Source organism: Narcine bancroftii, chromosome 9 (assembly GCF_036971445.1).
Source record: "Narcine bancroftii isolate sNarBan1 chromosome 9, sNarBan1.hap1, whole genome shotgun sequence".
Taxonomy (NCBI): Eukaryota; Metazoa; Chordata; class Chondrichthyes; order Torpediniformes; family Narcinidae; genus Narcine; species Narcine bancroftii.
The window spans coordinates 112,636,198-112,656,248 of record NC_091477.1 but is presented as its reverse complement, the minus strand read 5'-3'; the positions used below and the strand labels follow the sequence as shown (position 1 = coordinate 112,656,248).

The window sequence follows — 20,051 nt, the reverse complement described above, 5'->3', positions numbered from 1 at the left end:
ATTAGAAATTCCCAGAACATCAAGCCCTTAACATTTATTCTTACAGAACAAATCTATCTGCAGTGACAAGTTTGATTCATGACTGAGCTACAAGATGGGACAGAGAGCCAACGTCTGATGCAAAGTTCTCCCATAGTCTGAACTTTACCCACAAGGAATTAAACTGGATTTATGGATTTGATAATTAATGTGATTATACTAATTATGATATCGGGCAGAGGAAATTAACTGCAAATGGTAGGGCAACATCCTCCTCAACTTGGTTTAATAACCAACTTTGGAGAAAGTTTGAAAAAAAGTGTATCAAAGTTTAGAGAGAAATTATCAATTTTTTTTTGTTCAAAGCCACATTGAAAATTTAAAATATTCAGATGAAGAGAAACATTGCTTAAATATCTTTTTGGAGACATGATCACCCTAAAATGGATGCAAAGTATATCAGATTAAAAACTCGTACTGCATAAAATGGCATTCTGAAACAAAAAGCTGAATGTACTTGTGGTCAGGCAACATCGAGCAGAGAAACAGTTATATGTTTAAGTTCAAGTTCCAACAAACTGAAACATTGCTTTTGTCTCCACAGATGCCATCTGACAGCTGAGTATCCTGAACATTTTCTGGTTGCAGTACAAGTATTGTTTCTATAAAAGCAAACACTTATTTAAAAATCACGAGAATTGGATGCGAAATTACTTTGAAAAATCGTTTAATGTGGATTTAATGATGTGTTATTTGAGCAAAAATTCTAAAAACCACAATTTTTATTTTTATTTTAAAGCGTGATCCATCTAAAAGCCCTTGGCACAATTAATATTGCAATTATAAATCTTTGGCTATTTCTATTTCTTTTGGAAAACAGTATAAAGTTAAAAACCAAACTGATGGAGGATTTTGAAAGAAAACTGAACTTACATAAAGCTTTCAATTGTGTTGGGCACTTTATAATTTGCTTTCAAGTTGTCATCATTGTAAAGCAGCCAGTTTGCACACAGCAAACCATCATAAAACCACTGCAGTAATAACCAAATAACTTGCTTTTTAAAATTTGAGAACGAAATGTCGCCTTCAACAAAATTTATTGAAATTTAATTACACAGTGTACTGGATGAAAATTCCCCATCCTAATTTCACTGCTTGGAGGCAGAGATATTTCAATATCTCTTCAGTTTGAAAGAAAATACTGCTGATTCAATCTTTTCTCATTCAATTCAATCTTCCAGACTTTGTAATTTCTTTGCAAGTCTCTTCCCATCCATTGCAGACATCAATGTGAGGCACTGCCTCATGAAGGCACCCAACATGATTGAGAACCTCCATCACCCTGACCACAAACTCTTCTCACTGCTACCTTCAGGCAGAAGCCTGAAAACCAGCACTGTTCAGTTCAAAAAACAGTTCCTCTCAACAGCCAGCAGACTCTTGAACCTTCCCTTGGTGCGCACCAACATTGACGATCTGCTGCACTACCTCAAGTCACTTTTCTTTTGCAATAGGACAACTGAATATTTAGATCCACTTTGTGTATTCATTGTCCCTTTTAATTTCAATTAGTTTATGGTTATAGGTTTTCATTACAAGTACTTGTTTCGCTCCAGCAAGAACTCCAATGCACGTGTGCATTGTACAAAGTGTATGATTGGTTATTATCATGAGCTCCCTAACATGGTATCTTTTCCATAATATAGTGACCAGAATCATTCTCGATGCACGGAATCAATTTACATTCACCAATCCAAGTTGACAGTTAAAAAGTATCTCAATGCTGCACAAGTGTCAACTTCAATTTTTACATCTGGATTCTCTGGAGCTGGATGTGATTCCACAATATTTAATAACAATCAACCCACCACTACCACTCAATCTCATTTTAAATTTATGAAAAATCATGGTAACCGACTTTCATGATCACTGACAACTACTATTGGGATTCACGGTTACCTTTTAGATGCGGAGCAAGAAGTTGGAGGGAATCAAAGGAAAGGTTTTTTGAGTTTTGACCTAAAGTTTTGCCAAAAAACCAAACAGGTTGGTTTGTTCTGGACCTGCCCATGATCTTCCCTTGAACATTTGCCTTTGCTTTTCCAAATGTGGAGGGCTAGGCAAAATTTCCCTCTGCATCCAACAGGTAGTGCAAACTCCAATCAAGGCCCCAGCATCTAGAATTCACTGTTCCAAAGATTCTTTACATTCTTTTCCTCAAATGTCTTTGATAGAGGCATTTAAAACCATTTCAAACATCCATGAACAATGTGAATTTAAAAATACAATTGAAATGCACCAACAAATAAAAGGTAGGACCTGGACTTTCTCCTCAGGGATCATCTCTGGATTGAATAGTGATTCCAGCAACCCGTCAGATGCATCTGCAAACAAACTTTTAGCACGTCATTCAAGTTTGATGAACAAGTGCTGACACCCTGAAGTATAAATGCTGCCATTGTCTGTAACCCATTTCAAAATAAGCCAATTGATCTTCAAACCCACTCCAGAGACTCAAAATAGTAAAATTATAATGCCTTTTCACAGAACCAACTATTCTCTCACTTTTGTATTGCTTTTTTACTTTCATATTGAGTTGTTCATTGATCTGGTTGCAAATCAACCCTTATTATTGCATCTTTGTACTCAACAATAAACTTTGGCCTGCATTGCAAAACAGTGCCGAAGGAGTTCTCCACTCTCAAAGGCACAAGATTAAACAGAGCTCCCAATTCTAAGGGAATAACTTCATGGAACTATGAGAATGAACAGAGCATGCAGTGCTGACCACATGGAAGTTGTACACTATGCGAATGCATGGGGTTTTCCAAGATATGAAAGTTAGTAGGTTGACTGGTCGCTGCAAATAGTTCCAAGCATGTAAATGAAAAAAAAATCACTTGTAGGAAAGTAAGTGAGGGTACAGTGTAGGCTCAAAAGGGCCAAGTTATTTCCCTTCAATGTCAGAGGAAATAAAATTGCAACTTTCACCAATGAAATATTGGCTGCTATCACATAGCTCACACATCCACAGATCCATTGTCAGACAAGCAGTAGATTGGGAACATTTTCTTCACAACTTTTAACATGCATCGATCCTCCACACAATTTACACAAGCCAATCGTGACAGCTAAACACATTTTAGCTGTTCTCGTCAAGGAGATCAAGGAGGATCAGAGCCAGCACCACCAAGCTGAGAGACCTGTTTCTTCCCACAGGCAGTGAGAATGCTGAACTCAAGGAATTGCTCACATGAACCATCCAAGACTCATATTTATGGAATTTATATACAAATACTCATCTGCATTATGTATTGTATGTCTGCATGTGTTCTTTCTGGTCGTGTCTCTGCATATTTTACATGAAGGATCAGAAAACATTGTTTCATCAGGTTGTACTTGTGCAATCAGAAGACAAAACTTGACTAAGTGCTGCAATCACACAGGAACTTCCTGGTGGTAACTAGTTTTCACCACATCTGGGATTGATGGTGAACTGCTGAAGTATGGCTGACTTTGGTGCTAATGTCCAAAGGCCTCTGAGCAGCTGCCTGCAGGGATGGAGCCAGGGTGACATGACTAGGAGTCCATGTAGCACTGGCTGGTCTGCCTTCTGTTCAGACACCCTCCTTTCAGATACAACCCAAAAGCTTTGAAATAGTCTCATCATCTTATTGAATACCAGAGCCAGATAACAGGCTACCTCATGTTGTGTTCTCAGTGAGAATGGATGAACATTAAAACAGTAACATCACATAGTTGTGCATGGGATAATGTGGTGATACACCACGAGTCTACAGCAGGGGGTGACCTGTGTACCTGCAGGAAGAGCACCGGAGGACAGACCACACCTGGCTGCTGTCAGTCAGCCAACCTGAAAGGATCAAGCCCCACCCGGTCGGCTGCCGATCATCCACCAGGATGCAAGCCACATCCGGCCCCTCAAGGTCAGTCACATGGAGTTGCAGCTAACTACAGTAGAAGACAAAGTAGAATAAAGCCTGTTGTTCAGTCTTTCGAATCTTGTGTCTGCTTACTGTCACCACAGTACATCACAGATACTATTGCACAGTGATTGCCATGTTGGCCAAATCGCGTTCTTTTATGCCATTGGTTAATGATTGCTTATCAATCTCAAATCTGTAATTAATCATGTTTGGAATTTCCCAAATCCTTGTTTGTTGTTTTCTCAAAAAGGTCCAGTTCTGATATTTAGGTGTCTCAAATGCTCAACATCTCATTGGTTTTCTTTAATATCTTGAAAACTGCATTCAGATCACCTTTCTTCCTCCCCACCCCAATTTCCAGAGGAAACTCCAATAACTTATACCATACTTCTTTGTACTTACATCCTTGGAATAATTTCCCATTTAAAAAAAAAATGAATTGTCAATCTCAAGACATTGTCCACGATCCCAAATCCCTGGCGCCAGCTGCTTGCAGCCACGTCGAAAGTTTATTTTCAATTCCAAAACCTGCAACTTCTGCCAAGAATCTGAGGATCTTGGTTAAATGCCTTCTGGATATCGATACAAATGACATCCCTCTACATTAGTTGGCTTCAAAATAATTAAGCAAAATTATGAACAGTTAAATAAATCTGACAACACCCATTACTTTGACAAAGAGGAAGAACCCCCTCTCTCTTTCCCCCCCCCCTCCACCCCTGGGGTATTAAAATGGTAATAAGACTGGGGAGGGGGGATCAATGACTGCTACATCATATCAAATATTCCACATTCATACCTTCCAATAAAGTGAGGTCGTACTCATTACTTGGCGGGTGCATTGATGGATACTTGTTGAATAGGTTGGCAGCAAAGGCAAGGTTGAGTTTGGGATTACCGCTAACAACATCAGCCGGTGTGACAAACTGTCTGCAGCCTAACTTTTCAGCTTGTTGCAGCATCCTTTCTGCCCTTCTGAGATCATCCTTTTCCTGCAAGAAGCGCAATTAGATATCAAAATCATTGCTTTAAGGAGAGAAGCGAGTGACCAATTTCTATCTATCTATCTATTTATTTATCTATTTATTTATTTATTTTTTTTTAAAACGGAGAACTTACATTAAAACCCGCCATATCAATCGTGACCTTCATTTCATCTTCTCCTACATTCAATGCAATCTGATTCAGTAGATGGAAATAAGCCTTGGAATCCTAAATTTAAGAAAAAAGCAAAGTGGGATTTCAAAGTTTCACCAAGCTTTACATTTTACAGGAAAGAAGAAAACACATTTATTCCAAGTTTTTAAAAAAATCTGGTTACAGCAATCAGTTTCACCCATCATTGCTTTTATTAATGGTATACCTCAATAAAAAAGCTTTTTGTTGGCACATTAAAGTTCAAATTTATTGTTAGAAGACACATATGATATCACATTAAACCCTGAGATTCCTTTTCCTGAAGGGCAAGCAGAATTTCTACTTAATGGTCATTGTAAACTGTACTCAAGAAAGTGATAAAAGTCACATGATGCCCAGTGCATTTTTTTTGCTCAATTCTTCTGTGCTCTGTCTAGTCCACATGGCTATTCTGAATGTTTTTTGTCGTGGTGTTAAAATAGGTAAAAATAAGAGGCATTTTAACTACAACTTCTACCCAACCCCACCCCAAAATTTCAATTTCCTTTGGAGTTAATAAAACCAGTTCTGACATTCCTTCTACCTAACTACAGAGATAGCTATCCTGTTAGAATGCACCACAATTCAATGTTAACTCAAGAGTCTTTCTGTCCCGAAGGAGAAGGAAATGAAAAGAATTGACTCAGTGGAACTTGTTTATTTTTATTGAGTGACAACATTGTTTGACGGGTTTAATGTATCTTAGATTCCGAACTTTAAATGAATGGGAGGGGAGGTAGGGAGGGTGGGATGGGAAGAAGGGGGGGAAGAAAACAAAACTGTATATATTTGAAAAGAAAAATTTATGTATCTTGATCAATGTGGTTTATAGTGTGAAAAATAAAAAATTTAAAAAAAAGTATTTCTGTTCCCAAGACAGTTGAAGCAAAACAAACAACTGAAAAGGTCAAAAGTGAACAACCAAGGATAAAATGTGGCAGAATTTTACACAAAGCTGGCATCAATAGCAGTTCTCATTTGTTTCTTAACAGTGCAAAGGCATCAAGGGTTTGCAGAGCAGAAACAGGAAGATGAGCTCAGAATCATCCAAGCATTAATCTTCAAAAGATTGGGGAAATTTAGTTGCCCACTTTGCCTGCATAAGGAGGAAATGAATAGTATGTTGACCCTCCAAAAAGTGGAATTTGATAAAATAAGACTGCACCATTAGGAAGTATAGGAAGATGACAAGGCTGTTCTGTGAAGTTTGTTCAACCACACACATCTTATTCAACAGGTGAAACAATATACTTTAGGTAGCAAAGATACATAATCAACATATCAGGCTTATGTTCGTCATCAAGGCATGCAAGGCTCAAGCCTGAAACGTTGGTTCTGCATCTTTATCTTTGCTATATAAAGGATACCATTTGACCTGCTGAGTTTCCCCAGCTTGGTTTTCAACTTTCAGTGTCTGTAAACTTGTGTGTCTTACTCCACTAGTCTTATTCAATTCTTTTGAGTAGTGGGCACAAAATCCAGTCCTCTTCTCTCAAGATTTAGGAATCAAATTTCAAGTTTACATTTGTTGTGTGCTAAGGCACAGTGAAAAAAAGAATCATTTTCTTTTTGAAGATTAGGGTGACCAGAATTTCACTGTTTTCTTCTACTATATGAAGAGAAAGCTCAGAAAATAAAAATTAAAGCATGGTTTATAGAATCCATTCCAGGTGAGCACCTTAGATTTTTCCCATCTTAATCTGAAGCTGTGCAATTTTATTTCCTCTTCAAATGTCTTCCAATTATCTATTGAAATCTCAGCTTTGTACCAACTTAGTTGAGATCAAGTTTGGTCACAGCAACTCTTGGCAAAAAAAGTCCTTTATAACCAAAATTTTAAAGCAAGCCATTAAACCAAAAAAAAAATCTGTTTAACATGGCATAAAAGTTCAATGAAAATACTTGTACCTTAATGTCTTCACTGAAGTTGGTAATTTTTTCACACTCTGCATGTTCAAGATGGTAGTTGACCCAACGTAGAAGTAGTTCTTCAGGTGTGGCTTTCAATAGCTCCTCCAGCTCGTCACTTTCCATCAACAAAGCAACAAGTGCTGGAACGAAAGAGCCAATAGCATCAATACATTGCAAATGTAAAATTGTCATGTGCTGGAAAGATCATGCAACACAAACATATCTAAAATGGAAAAGAGATCCAAAAATTCAGAATTATGATGCTGATGGTCTCATCACCATGGAATGCAAGTTTGCAGATGACACCAAAGTTAAAGGACAGTGAATAAGGTCACCCCAAGTGTATCCAAACTGCTAAATTGGATGAGGAATGGCAGATAAAATTTAACTCTGACAACTGTGAGGTGTTGCACTTTTGCATGTTAAGCCAGAGCACGATGTACAAGATGAAAGATAGGGCAATTTAGTGTGTAGTAGAACAAAGAGAATGAGGGAGAAAATAATGGCACACAACTCCATGCAGGGCGACACAGGTCAACTTCGTGCCGAAGGAGGTGTTTTGACGCGTTTGCCTTCATCCATTGGTCTCAGAGTACTGGAGCAGGAACATCTTACAACCGCACCAGACATTGGAGAGACCGCACTTGGGAGTATTGGGCATCCAACTCTGGGAAGGATATGAACAAGCTGGAAGGGCTGCAAAGGAGATTCACAAGATTGTGACTGGAACTGGTAGGCTTGAATTACAAGGAGATGCTGCACAGTTGGGACTGGTCTTCAAGGAGCATAGGAGGCAAAAGTGGCAGTGGGTGGATACTTTACAGGAGTTTGTAAAATCATATGGAGCAAAGATAAAAGGGATCCATTTATGGCCTTTCTTCTTCCTCCTCCCCTTCACTAAAGGGAATCTAAAACAAGTGGGCACAGATTTAAAGTGAGAGGGGAAAGGTTTAAGAGCCATGGGGCACCTTCTTTTCACAGACAACTGTAGGTAGAGATTATGGAAGTAGTCCAAGCAGAGACTAGTGTGATGTTAAGACTGACAACAGGAACTTGAATAAGAGCAGTTTTGAGCAGCAGAATACAAGAAAATAGAACTAGCTTTGAAGGCATGAATAAGTTGAGTCAAAGGCCTTATTTCAATGCTATTGAACTCTCCAACTAACTGCATCATCCCTTTTAGGGAATAATGCAGTTATATCCCAAATTATGGCTCATCACAATGAAAACAAAACCTTTTGAAAGTGTTTTTATGACTTGCAGTTTGCAATAATAAATCTTCTGCTGTCAAGATGACAGCATCCTGCCAATTTGGTGCATGATAAACTATTGAGATGAAAGACTGTTACACTAGCCCTTTCCATGCACAAAAATAATCCTTTTCAACACATGCTTTCTTATAAGAACATGCAAGATGTTTTGCCAGGTAGTTCTCCATGTGCCATCCACATTGCCAATTTACCATCATTCCTGGTAATCTCAATGTCAGCAAACAGGCCGATCTTTATGATTTGCCATAGAAGGCCCAGCACCAGGTGGTGTCTCCCTTCCTTGAGATCTTCTGCACCAATGTTCACCACAGTACAGCCGATGGCAGAGGCAGAATTCAAAGCGAGGTTCAGATTTTCCTATGGGAGAATTCATTCAAGCTCAAACTACATGGTTTAAAATCACTTCTTTTAATAATAAATTTAAAACAGCAGCATTAGAATATTGATAACAAGACACTTTTTTCCTGGGAATTGTATCTGAAGACTTCCTTTCTATGGAGAGTTATGTCGGAGGTTAAAACATTAAATATTGGAGAATTGAAAAGTTGACCATTCTCTCCACAGACACTGCCTCATCTGTTGAGTATTTCCAGCATGTTCACTTTTAGTTTGATTTCCAACACCTGCAGTTTGTCCCCCAAGCTAATTATGAAGGCTACTCTGCACTTTCATCCCACTATCCATCTTTAGCAGCAAAAAGCTATTCAATACAATCTCCGAGTTAAAGTAAAAGGAATTATAATCTGGAATTAATTGGTTCATTACCAGTAGATACCAATGAAATTATATGTAATAGGCATCAAATATGACCTTTGATGGAAGGATTCTACTTACAGAAATTCTGAATGGAGTCAGCTTCTTGTTAATTACGCGCTCATCAATTGTTTCTGGTTGGGATAAATTTATCATTTTGCTGTAGAAAGAGGAGATTTTTGATCAGATGATTCAATGACAACCCGAAATGAAAAATTATGTCAGGTTACCAAATATTATGAATGCACTTTATAAGAGTGTGCTCACTGGCACAGCAGTAAGTTGAAGATGGGTCATTACTGAGTGTGCATGCATGTAGGAGGCATGACATTATCTAGAATGTCACCTAAACCACTGAAGACAAAGGGCCTCTCTTGGAACAAAAGCAAAAGGAAAATTAATCTTGTAAACTCCATTTTTTTTCCTCAATCACAGGCTCTGAAAAATGGCTGCAACTGAAAACTGAAGTCCAAAGCTCACTTGAAATTGAACAATTGGCAGAGGGCTTCTTGGTGAGGAAGTGGGAACGAAAATCAGGGAGAAGCAAAGTCAGAAGGAACCTTCAGTTGAGTAAAAGATACCAGCAAGGAAGATAGCTCCCTCTCTCCCTCACTGACATTCCTGGTTATCAAGGAAGATAACCCCCTCCCTCACTGACATTCCTGGTCATCAAGGAAGATAACCCCCTCCCTCACTGACATTCCTGGTCATCAAGGAAGATAACCCCCTCCCTCACTGACATTCCTGGTCATCAAGGAAGATAACCCCCTCCCTCACTGACATTCCTGGTCATCAAGGAAGATAACCCCCTCCCTCACTGACATTCCTGGTCATCAAGGAAGATAACCCCCTCCCTCACTGACATTCCTGGTCATCAAGGAAGATAACCCCCTCCCTCACTGACATTCCTGGTCATCAAGGAAGATAACCCCCTCCCTCACTGACATTCCTGGTCATCAAGGAAGATAACCCCCTCCCTCACTGACATTCCTGGTCATCAAGTCTGTAAAGGGGCAGAGGTGAATGACAGAACAGACATGTGGAGGCCATTCTTCAAATGGTGCTGATGGGAAGGGCATATAGTCTCTTGGCTCTAAGGCAACCATATTGTATGTGTATATGTAAAGAAACAATCAACTTTTAAAACCACATGCAAACTTGGTTTCAACGACAGACTGGCTTCTGGGCTCACTGAGCTGGTGTCTGGACTTGGCTGTTAAATCTCTCCTCTTGACATACAAAGTTCATGGGATGAATGTTTAATTAGGTGGTCTTTTATAATATGATGGGGTGCACAAGTTTGCCTTACATATTGTCAGGTCAAGAACTGAAGAGACCCCCGTATTGTTTTTTTTAAAAATTATACATCTCAAAAAAATGCACATGCATATCGAGTTTATTGAAGTATGTGGCTTTACCATTTCAGATGTCAGACTACATACGTGACATAACACAAGATTCCTTTTTCCTGCAGGCACACAGAATTACCACTAATTGGTAATGGAAAAAATAAATTGTACACAGCATAAATGTAAACAAATAAAAGAACTATCAATATAACAAATGTAAACAAACTGTCTGCAATACAGAAAAAAAATCAATGAAGTGTAAAGAGTCCTTAAATGAGTCCTGAATTGAGTTTGATGGTGGAGGGGGGGGAAGCAGCTGTTCCCAAACCTCGTGGTGCAAGTCTTGTTGCACCTCAACCGCTTTCCTGATGGCAGTAGTGAGAACAGAGCAATACAATGTTCCCTGTAGATGTACTCAATAGAGGGGTGGATTTTGCCTGTGATGTCCTGGGCTGTGTCCACTACCTTATGGAGGACTTTGTGCTCAGGGGGTATTGGTGTTATCATTTCCAAACCATGATGCACTTTCCACCACCCCTTTGTAGAAACTTGCCAGGGTTTCATACCAAATCTCTGCAAACTATATCTGATAAAGATGATAGATTATATTATCTCAGTCACATGTTCAAAATACTGTTAAATCAACACATGCATTAGTGTCATCAAGTTTGTGTACAAAGCCACTTCGTCTCTTTGAACAGTGCACCATTCAAGTGTTTGCAAGGCTGTTACACAGGGCCCAGACCCTCAGCAGCCAGTGACAACAGGATTTTAATTGGCTGACCTTGCTTTCTCTCTCCCCTTTCCCCCCAACCCCTCCACAAAGCCAACACTTTGGTTTCACAGCTTTAGTGCCACTCTCAACATACTCCCCACCAACATGCAATGCATCACATGGCAGTATTTACTGACAAACAACTCCATGTAGTTGAAGTCCAAAGTGTGTTTTTCATTTGACTGATGACCTCTCTCCAGCTCTCGACACTAGTCTCAGTGTGAGCTTCTGTCCAGATTGAGCATAAACCTCCCCTCCCACCCACTCAAAGAGAGCTACTTGACCAAAACCAGCATCACCTCCAAGAGGGAGTCTGTGGAAGTAACAATATTAAAGGAGCAAATGTAAATCAGTGACATTACAAGCTTCAATATTTTATGATTTTATCATAAAAGGTTAAGAAAATAAAGTTACCAAAGAAGAATTCCATCACCAACTGCACTAAAGAGACTGTCATTGTCGGCATTCATGGGAATCAAATGCTGGCAATCAGGATCATCTTCTAGTGCTTTGTTAATCCAATTAACAAAAGCCACCTTCTCTTCCTCTGGAATTTAAGAGAATTTTTTTTCAGGACTTTCTGGTCATATTCAATAAAGCATTGCAATTAGGAAGCATATATTTATGAAACAGAAAAAAGTTATCTTCTTGAATAAAATTACACTTTGCAATGGTTTAAAGGACTGAATGTTTGTCAGACGTTCCACGTATGCACAGGCAAGGGCTGAAAACAACTCCCGACCGTAGCCAAAAATACTGCTAAGTTACAGCAATACGAAATCTTGTAGAACTTTATTCCTCTTGAAATGTGGCACCATTGGTTTCATCTAATGAAATCCTATCACAATTATCTTGGGTTTGTCTCTTTTATTCACTTCAGTAAACTATGCATTATAGAAATCTTTTCTAGTTTTAGCAAAGAGATGCCAAAAAAACCCAAAAATGTTGTAAGGAACTGCCTTTAAGAAATTAAATTTGTTTTGTTTATTAGAAATTCCCCTCCTGTTTGGAGAAGGTGCACCATTTTAAGAATATTCCTTTAATTCACAAGTTGTCACATGTAATTTTCCATTAGTTTGGGCAAATCAAGTGGCCGAAGGTTGGTTTTTTTTAAAATATATAAAAGTTCCAAAATCTGTTAACACCATCTGGACAACTCTCATCTTGGCTGAGGCAAAAAAAAGCTCTGGCTTAGAAAGCACCACTTTAGAAAAGCCGTGTGCATTATTACAAAGCAAGAGATATTCAAATCAAAGCAGAAGAGGGGGCTGAAAATTTCTCTTTTTTAATGTAGCATTGGGTAAATGCCTCTGGTTCAATGAACGTCGACAGATGCCAGAATGCTCCCACTTGCATTACCTTAATATTCAAAAAGCTGGATCTTTCAACTTTTAAAAGTTACTGTTCAAGAAATTGCAAGCATTTTTTTTTTTAAAAAATCAGTACTTTTCATGCTGCAAGAAACTTGAGTAAAAGCTAGAGTTAATTTGGCACTTCACATCAAATAGAGTGAAGAGGATAAATCAGGGTGCAGTTATAACACCAAAACCCATTTTAAAATCCTGCTGTCTACGCAACAACAGGACCGAGTGGTCAAGTGTTCCACAATTATTTTTAACTATCAAGAAACAGTGCATTACGATTTTAAATAGAAATTTTAGGTTTGCGTGCTCCACAATTAGGAAGCAATGTTTACCCTCTCAAGGATGCTCCAGGAAAGTGCACACCATTCCTCAAAGCCAGCCCACAAAATGAGGAAAGAAAAAAAAAAGTAGGTTGTTCCAATAAACAGGAGACTAGAGTTGGGGAAAAAACAAGGTTAGCAATCCTGTTCATGTAATGGGGGTAACTGAACTCATGCGTACATGAAAATTAAAAAGTTGAGGATAACTTTCAGCTTTGTCTCCCTCCCCCACGCGCCCCCCACCCCCAAGAACACGTTAGGTGGCCCTTGTCTAAACATAGGACTGCGCATTCAACTGCTTTTGTTTCTCTATCAGGGCTGAGCTTCAGGAATGATCGATTTCTCAGCCAGCCAAACCACAAGAAAATAATTTGAAATGAATCATGTTGCAGTGCTTAATCACAGCTGGCAGAAAATAAACTTTCTCCAATCCCTCTGTTGTCAAAGTTTCCGCAGCTTTGTGGTTCTGGAAGTGGGGGGTGAAATCACAAGAGCAGCTCCCACAGAGAGAAAGAAAATTTACATGGAGTATTCAGAATAAAGAATTTAACATGAACAAATTATATTTTGCCTTTTGTTACTGACACCACTGCTTTAATGTGCAGAAATGTTTTGCATTTCCTTTAATCTTGATCTTTATTTTCCCCTCTTGAGAGGAGATCGGTCCTTCTGCTCAGAACTCCAAGTGCTTTTCTCGTCGTGATGCAAGCTTAGGCCGCATGTTAGAGTGGCACAGAGTCCCCCTTCATGGGTCTCAGCGCATGAAGCTTAGTAGCTGTAGCATCCTCCCCTCAAAGTAGCAAGCTACAATTTTTTCCCTTTAAACCCAAAATGTAAATGATTAGAGAAAACACATTTAACCAATGCCTTGTCTGCCCTTGCACATCACTAATACAAAGAGCAGAGGAGATGTCTACCGCCTCCGACAATATTTTTAGCTTAGCCAACTAAAACAGAGGAAACACACAAACACTGAAGAAATCAATGTTTCGAGCCCAAGCTCTTCAAGGTGCAAGTAAAAAGCAGGTAGACATCTTTAAAAACAAGAGATGAAGGGGGAAGAATGGAGGGGGGGAAGGAAGGGAAATGGGAAAGAGTCCAGCCTGAATGTTTATTCTGAGGAAAGATCATTATCCTGAAAGTGTTTTGATCTTCCCAGATACTGCCTAGTGTTAGTGGGTGTGATAGTACAGATTCTATCACCAATGTGTACATGTACAGATTATAGTGTCGGATGACTGTGATTGGCTGAGAGCGTAGCCACGCCTACTAGCAGGTCTTAAACGATTGCTCCTGGCCAAATTGGGAAGCAGGCTGAGGTTACCAGAAGGAAGCAGCTTTGAATATGTGATTACAGACACAATGACAATTAAAAGATTTATAACATGTACATCAAGCTGCAAGAGAAAGAGAACGATGAAATAAGATGCAAACTCAAACAAAAGTGGGAACAAGATCGAAACATAGATCAAAAATGAAAAATGGGAAAAGCTATGCTCCGGAACTATGAGAAATACAATTAACATGAGGTTACGCATGTTACAATACAATTGGTTACACAGGCTGTGTCCAAAAATCGTAACGCCCCATAAGTTAAATAAATGGGACCCAACAGTATCAGATAGATGTTTTCACTGCAAGAAGGAAACAGGAACAACAGTACATGCAATTTGGGCAAGTGAGAAAGTGGAAAAGTTTTGGGAAGATCTAAATCAGGTATTAAATAAAATCACAAAAAGCAACATACCAAAAAATCCAGAGATCTTTCTTCTAAGTAATATAAGAAAAAACTAGACCTCAAATTGGATGAAGCACAAAAAAGATTTATTATGATAGCCTTAGCTGAAGCAAAAAAATTTATGATGTCAACCTGGAAATCAGGAGAGAGCCTGAGAGTACAGCAATGGAACATAGAAATGAATAAATGTATTCCATTGGAAAAAATAACATACAATTTAAAAAATAAAGTCACAGTATTCAAACAAATTTGGGAAACATACATGGAAGACAACAGAGGGCCGACCGCAGACCTCCACCCCCTAAAATGATAGAAGACGAAATGGACTGACACAGTGTGTAAAAGTAGATGACACAATTTTCTTGTTTATTGTTATTGTGTGATGACATTGTTTAATGGGTTTATTGTATTGTGTATGTTGAATGTTTAGTGGGTAGGGAGGGGGGTGGGAAGGAGGGAGGGAAGGGAGGGGGGAAAGGGGAGAAAATGACATGTATATTCAAGAGGGAAATGTTTGTGTGTATTTTGGTTAATATGGTTCATAGTGTGAAAAAATTTTTTAAATTTAAAAAGGATTGCTCTTAGCCAGACCAGGTCATTCTGGACTGGTTGACCTACATGTGATATGGTCCAGTCTTTTAGTTAATAAAAGCCTTGGTTTGGATCAACAAGTCTTTGGTTCTTTCGACGCGCTCTGCAGTGGGCAGTAATGCCATTGCCCAACATGCTCTTCACAAGCCCAATACATCTGTCATGAAATGAGCCTTGATACAAACAAGATAAAGTTGCAAGCACATGCATGAATGAGGAACAATTCCATCAAGCAAACTGTTTCCCATGTGGATTTTGAATAGACATTGAGAGACTGATGCCATTCTGTTCCCAACAACTCAATTTTGTTACTGCAACTTCCCCTCATGTGGCTCTCAATTACCTTACAAAAACACCCAGAGACCCTCTGCTCCTTCAGCCTTGGATTTTGTGGAGTCACTATGCAAGAAATAGATTTTTCCTTCAAGATGGTCCTCAAAATTTAAAAAAAAAAATGAATGAAACACAAAAGGCTGCAAATGCTGTGATTGTAGTAAAAATCAACTGAAATTCTGGAGTAATGTTCCTGAATTAACTGGACAATCACAGCATGTTCTTCAAGTTGAAGAGGTTTAAAAAAAAAATAATTCACTACAGAAAGGAGGAGAGGCAAATGAGCCAAAAACCAGGGCAATGACTGTAAATCATCATGGGTAGTTATTGCCTTTTTCTGACATCAACTTTCTCCAATACATTCCAATCTCATTTTAGATTCACAAGCATCCATTCTTGCACATTGAGAATAGGCATCATTTCTCCCCACGACTAATCCTGACTGTCAGTACAGTGATGTTTGTACAAGCAAAAATCATAACTGGCCTACCAATTAAAAGCATAACTACAAAATTCTGTAGACAGCATGGTTGAAATAAACAATGCTGGGGAGGCTCAGCAGGTCAAACAAGCTCGAAACATCAGCCCTTTTGTTGTGATGCTTGCTGGCTTTTTCCTCAAACTTTGAGGGGTTCAAGCCTGAAACATCAGTCCTTCTTTCTCCACTCATCATCTCCTGCTTTGCCACCCCCCCCCACCCCCCTTTTGTTCAGATGATTGCCAGCATTTTCTCAAGTCCAAAACATCACTTCTGTATCTTTGCTTCAAAGGTCAGTGTTTGACCTGCTGAGGTTCTCCAGAAATTTGTGCTTTTAAACCACACAATAAAAAGCATTAGGAAATCTTCTGTCTACCATTGACTCTTGGTAGTCAAGGCTCAAACCTGTAGAACCAACTAAATGAAATTTTAATTCATACATGAAGAAAGCGTTTAAATTTCTCATTCTGTTCTGAAGGCAGTTCTAAATTGTTTTGAGCAAAGAAATGTATTATTCCTAAACCTAGTGCCAAAAGATTAGAAAGTACAATCAATTCATTCGTTATTTATGATGAAGTTCAAATGAATTTCCACAGAGACAGTTTTTTTTTTTAAATTACATTCACCACACAATGGGCCCAATAAGATAGTCAATAATCATGTGGGAAAATAAAAATTTCTATCGGGAAATGTAACAAAGAATCATTAAACCAGTTTCCATGACACACTTGGAGCTACAAAACTTAATGAAGTTATGCCTACTTGTCTCCACTGATGATGTGCAAGAAGCACACCTTTGTGTGCTCATTATTCAACCGCAGCTACAAGCTGCTTGACCTTCTTGGATACATTAAAAAGAATATGACTGCATTGGCTGTTAAGGAGGAGAGATTGAGTTTAAGAGGATGGGTAAATAATAACTGGTATGCAAGGGGAACATGTAGATGGACAGACAAGAACACAAGGACATAGTACAAGAAAGATAATTAGCAAAAGGACCAAAAATGCCCGCAAACTGTACATTTTAAAAATGAAACAATAGGTCAAGATCTGGAAGGCAAACCCAGAGGTTATGGAGGCAGATTCTATTGCAAAGTTCAAAGGAGAGCTTGAATAGTTCTTGAAAAGAAATGCAGAGTTATAGAGAAAGACAAGGAGAGGGAGATGCAGAAGGTTGCACTTGTACAGAAGTGGCAATAAGTTCAACAAGCCAAATAGCCTCTTTGCACAATCTTTCTGTGATGTGCCTTGATCAGACAGCTGGTAAATTTGAAAGGTTATGCAGAAAGATTTCCCCCCCCACCCCTTTTAGATTGAACTTGGAACCCCAAGGCCAACATCAGAGACTCACTCAACCCATTGTTTAAACCTGGATCTTTATGGGTATCTTTGGGTGACACAGGTTTGTGGGCCAGAAGGGCCATTACTATACTGCATCTCAACATGAAAGTTAAAAGAATCAAAATTAAATTCTCCAGAGAAGCAAAAAGATAAAATTCACACAAATGACGTTTCCAACTAATTGCCCATCCTCGCCTCCAAGAGCTCAGATTTGTTCTAGAGGCAACTAGGTTATGTACCTTCATAAGAATGTTGGGTCCCTTCAGAGGACCTGTCAGACGTGCCACCAATCGCACAAATCCCCTCTTTTTTGTTGATGGCTTTTCTGAATGATTTGCTGATCTCCTTATCTTTGAGATCATGGATGACCTGAAAATCAAGAGATTTGATTCAGGAGTGGAGGCAAAACAATACTTAATGTTTTTCCTGGACTGCTTGAAACCAAGCAGCAAGAACAATGATTTTTCTAATTTTAGGTAACCCCTCGCCCATCAGACTCCACTATTCCCATCTCTGCTTATTATTTCTCTTCCCCCTCCAACAAACCCACCTGCCCCCTTGCCAATGGTTTTCTCACTACCTGTCTATCCACGTCCCATACCTTCCATTCTCTACTCAATCAACATCACCCCCCCCCCCCCCCCACCTCTCAGCTTTCCTCATATGCAATTTCACTTATTCTGCCTTGGTTTTTAAATGAAGTATTCAGAACTGAATTGTTGACTTTTGCTGTTTGACCGGTTGAGTTCCTCCAGCAATTCTTTGCTTAAAACGGTGCTCAACTCAGGTGCCAATGGAGTAAGTAATAAATTGAAGGCCAACAAACCAAATGGAAATGTCACTTTATTGATTAAATTGAAGGGATTTAATTGTTGGAAAAAATTTATGCATTGGAAGTAGGATAAACTCCCTTTGTAACATTGACCATAGCTGAAAACTCTCCCACAGAGATGAGCATTTTGATCAATGTATGCTTTCGAATTCAGTCAATGAGAAACAGCAAAGAAAATCCAGGTTCGGGGGATACCTGGACTTGAGTGGTCCTGGTCATTTCGGTTTAGTCACTAGATCCCAAAGAAATAGACATGTACAACAAAAAATCCTCCCTTTCTCTTCAAAGCTTTTAGAAATGGAGTTGTTAATTGACAGTTACTTTCAGTGGCATGTGTTTCTTCTGGGCGCTCCAGTTTCTTAGCACATCCCAAAGATGCGTTCGTAGGCTAACTGACTGCAGTAAATTGTCCCAAAATGTAGACCAACAAGGAAGTGAATCAACAGGAGTTGATGGGAGTTGAAGAGGTGCAAGGAAATAGGAGAAGGGGAGAAACCGGTCAAATGAGACAATTGTCCTGGGATCGGACCTAAAGGATGAAACAAACTGATTCTATGTCAATTTAAGTGTCACACGAGGAAAACCGAATAAGCAAGAGCACAAAAATGAATGGATAGGTAACTCACCGTAACAAATTCCTCAAAACTAATCCTTCCATCCTCAGAATGATCTCCCACTGCTAGAATTTGTTCCACAATTTCACGTACTTTGTAACCAGGTAGAGGATGATTTGCCTCCTTAAAGAGATCTTGAAGTTCATAATCACTGATATAACCGGAATTGTCAAGATCTAGTTTTTAAAAAATCTAGTTTAAGCAATGCGCAGCAGTAAAGCCAATCGACTTCAAACACCGAAGACCATTTCTTAAAGATCATTCACTTGCTACTTCAACATTTTAGATAAACCAGGAGCTGTTTGCCATGGTAGAAAAAAAATCAGAATTGTGTGCATTAAAATAAATATTTTGATGAAATTGTAGCACAAGGGGTGAACAGTATGCAGATTGGTGCATTTAGAAAGTGTTAAGCTCCTTAACATTCTGGTAGTGAAAGCAGCTTCACCCAATCAATGTAGCTTCACCAGAATTTTAAAAGGTATCTCAAACTCTGATAGCACCTGAAAAGTGGTACCTATTTTGTTAAATGCTTCTTTCATTTCTTCCAGCTCTTCATGAGAGATCTGTGTTGTGTGGTTTTCCATCTTGAGCCAATATGAAAGCTCTTCAAACCTGAATTTGAGCAGAAAGTCAGTTGAAGGTGTTATGGATCTGTTAAGGTTAAATTATATTTCTTCCAAAAATGTCTTAAAGTAAATTGGGGTTAAAATATTGTATACATGTTCTTAGTAAGTTAGTTGTGGGCTGGTACAGGGTCACACATCGATCACAGCACATTCACAGAGAACCATTGTACCCAGATAGTTTTCAGAGTCCCAGAATCTTGGAAAGAACTAAATGGATCTGAAATGGTTCTTAATTATTCAATAACAATGGAGTGTTTGCTTTAGTAAAAACTGAAGCCATGTGTTTTTAAACAAAATGACTGAACTCTCTTGAACAGAGATTAGGTCAGAGGTTGTTATAGATATGGAGTGGTATTGAAGAACAAAATTTTGGTAGGAAATAAAACTGAGTCATGTGGTTTCCAAGAAAGGATGGACCTCAATGATGCAACTGTCACATCATTTTGGAGAACTATATTATTTAATTCAGACATTTTTGGATCAGTTCAGTTTGGAGTATAAAAGTCAAAACCCTGTGACACACAGGAGTTGGAACCTTAGTGGCTTTTGAAATAAGACCATTTTGCTGTCTCTTTGTAAAAGTGGTCCATTTTTGTATGATCACTTCGTTTAACCCTCGTCTGGGTTCACGAATTAATCATGGAAGAAAA

The 20,051-nt window shown here is 38.8% G+C and overlaps 1 protein-coding gene across 5 annotated transcripts in view; it reads right to left on the bottom strand.

Annotated features, from left to right (window-relative positions):
- The window catches only part of LOC138742657 (plastin-1-like), a 63,266-nt gene that overhangs the window by 10,984 nt on the left and 32,231 nt on the right, over positions 1 to 20,051 (bottom strand). For 4 of the 5 annotated variants that reach the window (XM_069897374.1, XM_069897377.1, XM_069897372.1 and 1 more), the window contains 9 exons: positions 19,290 to 19,387; positions 18,785 to 18,948; positions 17,566 to 17,695; positions 11,576 to 11,708; positions 9,119 to 9,197; positions 8,476 to 8,641; positions 7,011 to 7,153; positions 5,046 to 5,138; positions 4,726 to 4,918 (listed from right to left, as the gene is read on the bottom strand). In XM_069897374.1, the coding sequence (XP_069753475.1) occupies positions 4,726 to 4,918; positions 5,046 to 5,138; positions 7,011 to 7,153; positions 8,476 to 8,641; positions 9,119 to 9,197; positions 11,576 to 11,708; positions 17,566 to 17,695; positions 18,785 to 18,948; positions 19,290 to 19,387 (1,199 nt within the window). Of the gene's footprint in view, positions 1 to 4,725; positions 4,919 to 5,045; positions 5,139 to 7,010; positions 7,154 to 8,475; positions 8,642 to 9,118; positions 9,198 to 11,575; positions 11,709 to 17,565; positions 17,696 to 18,479; positions 18,653 to 18,784; positions 18,949 to 19,289; positions 19,388 to 20,051 lie in introns of those variants that run through there. The other variant, XM_069897376.1, reaches the window with a different exon arrangement.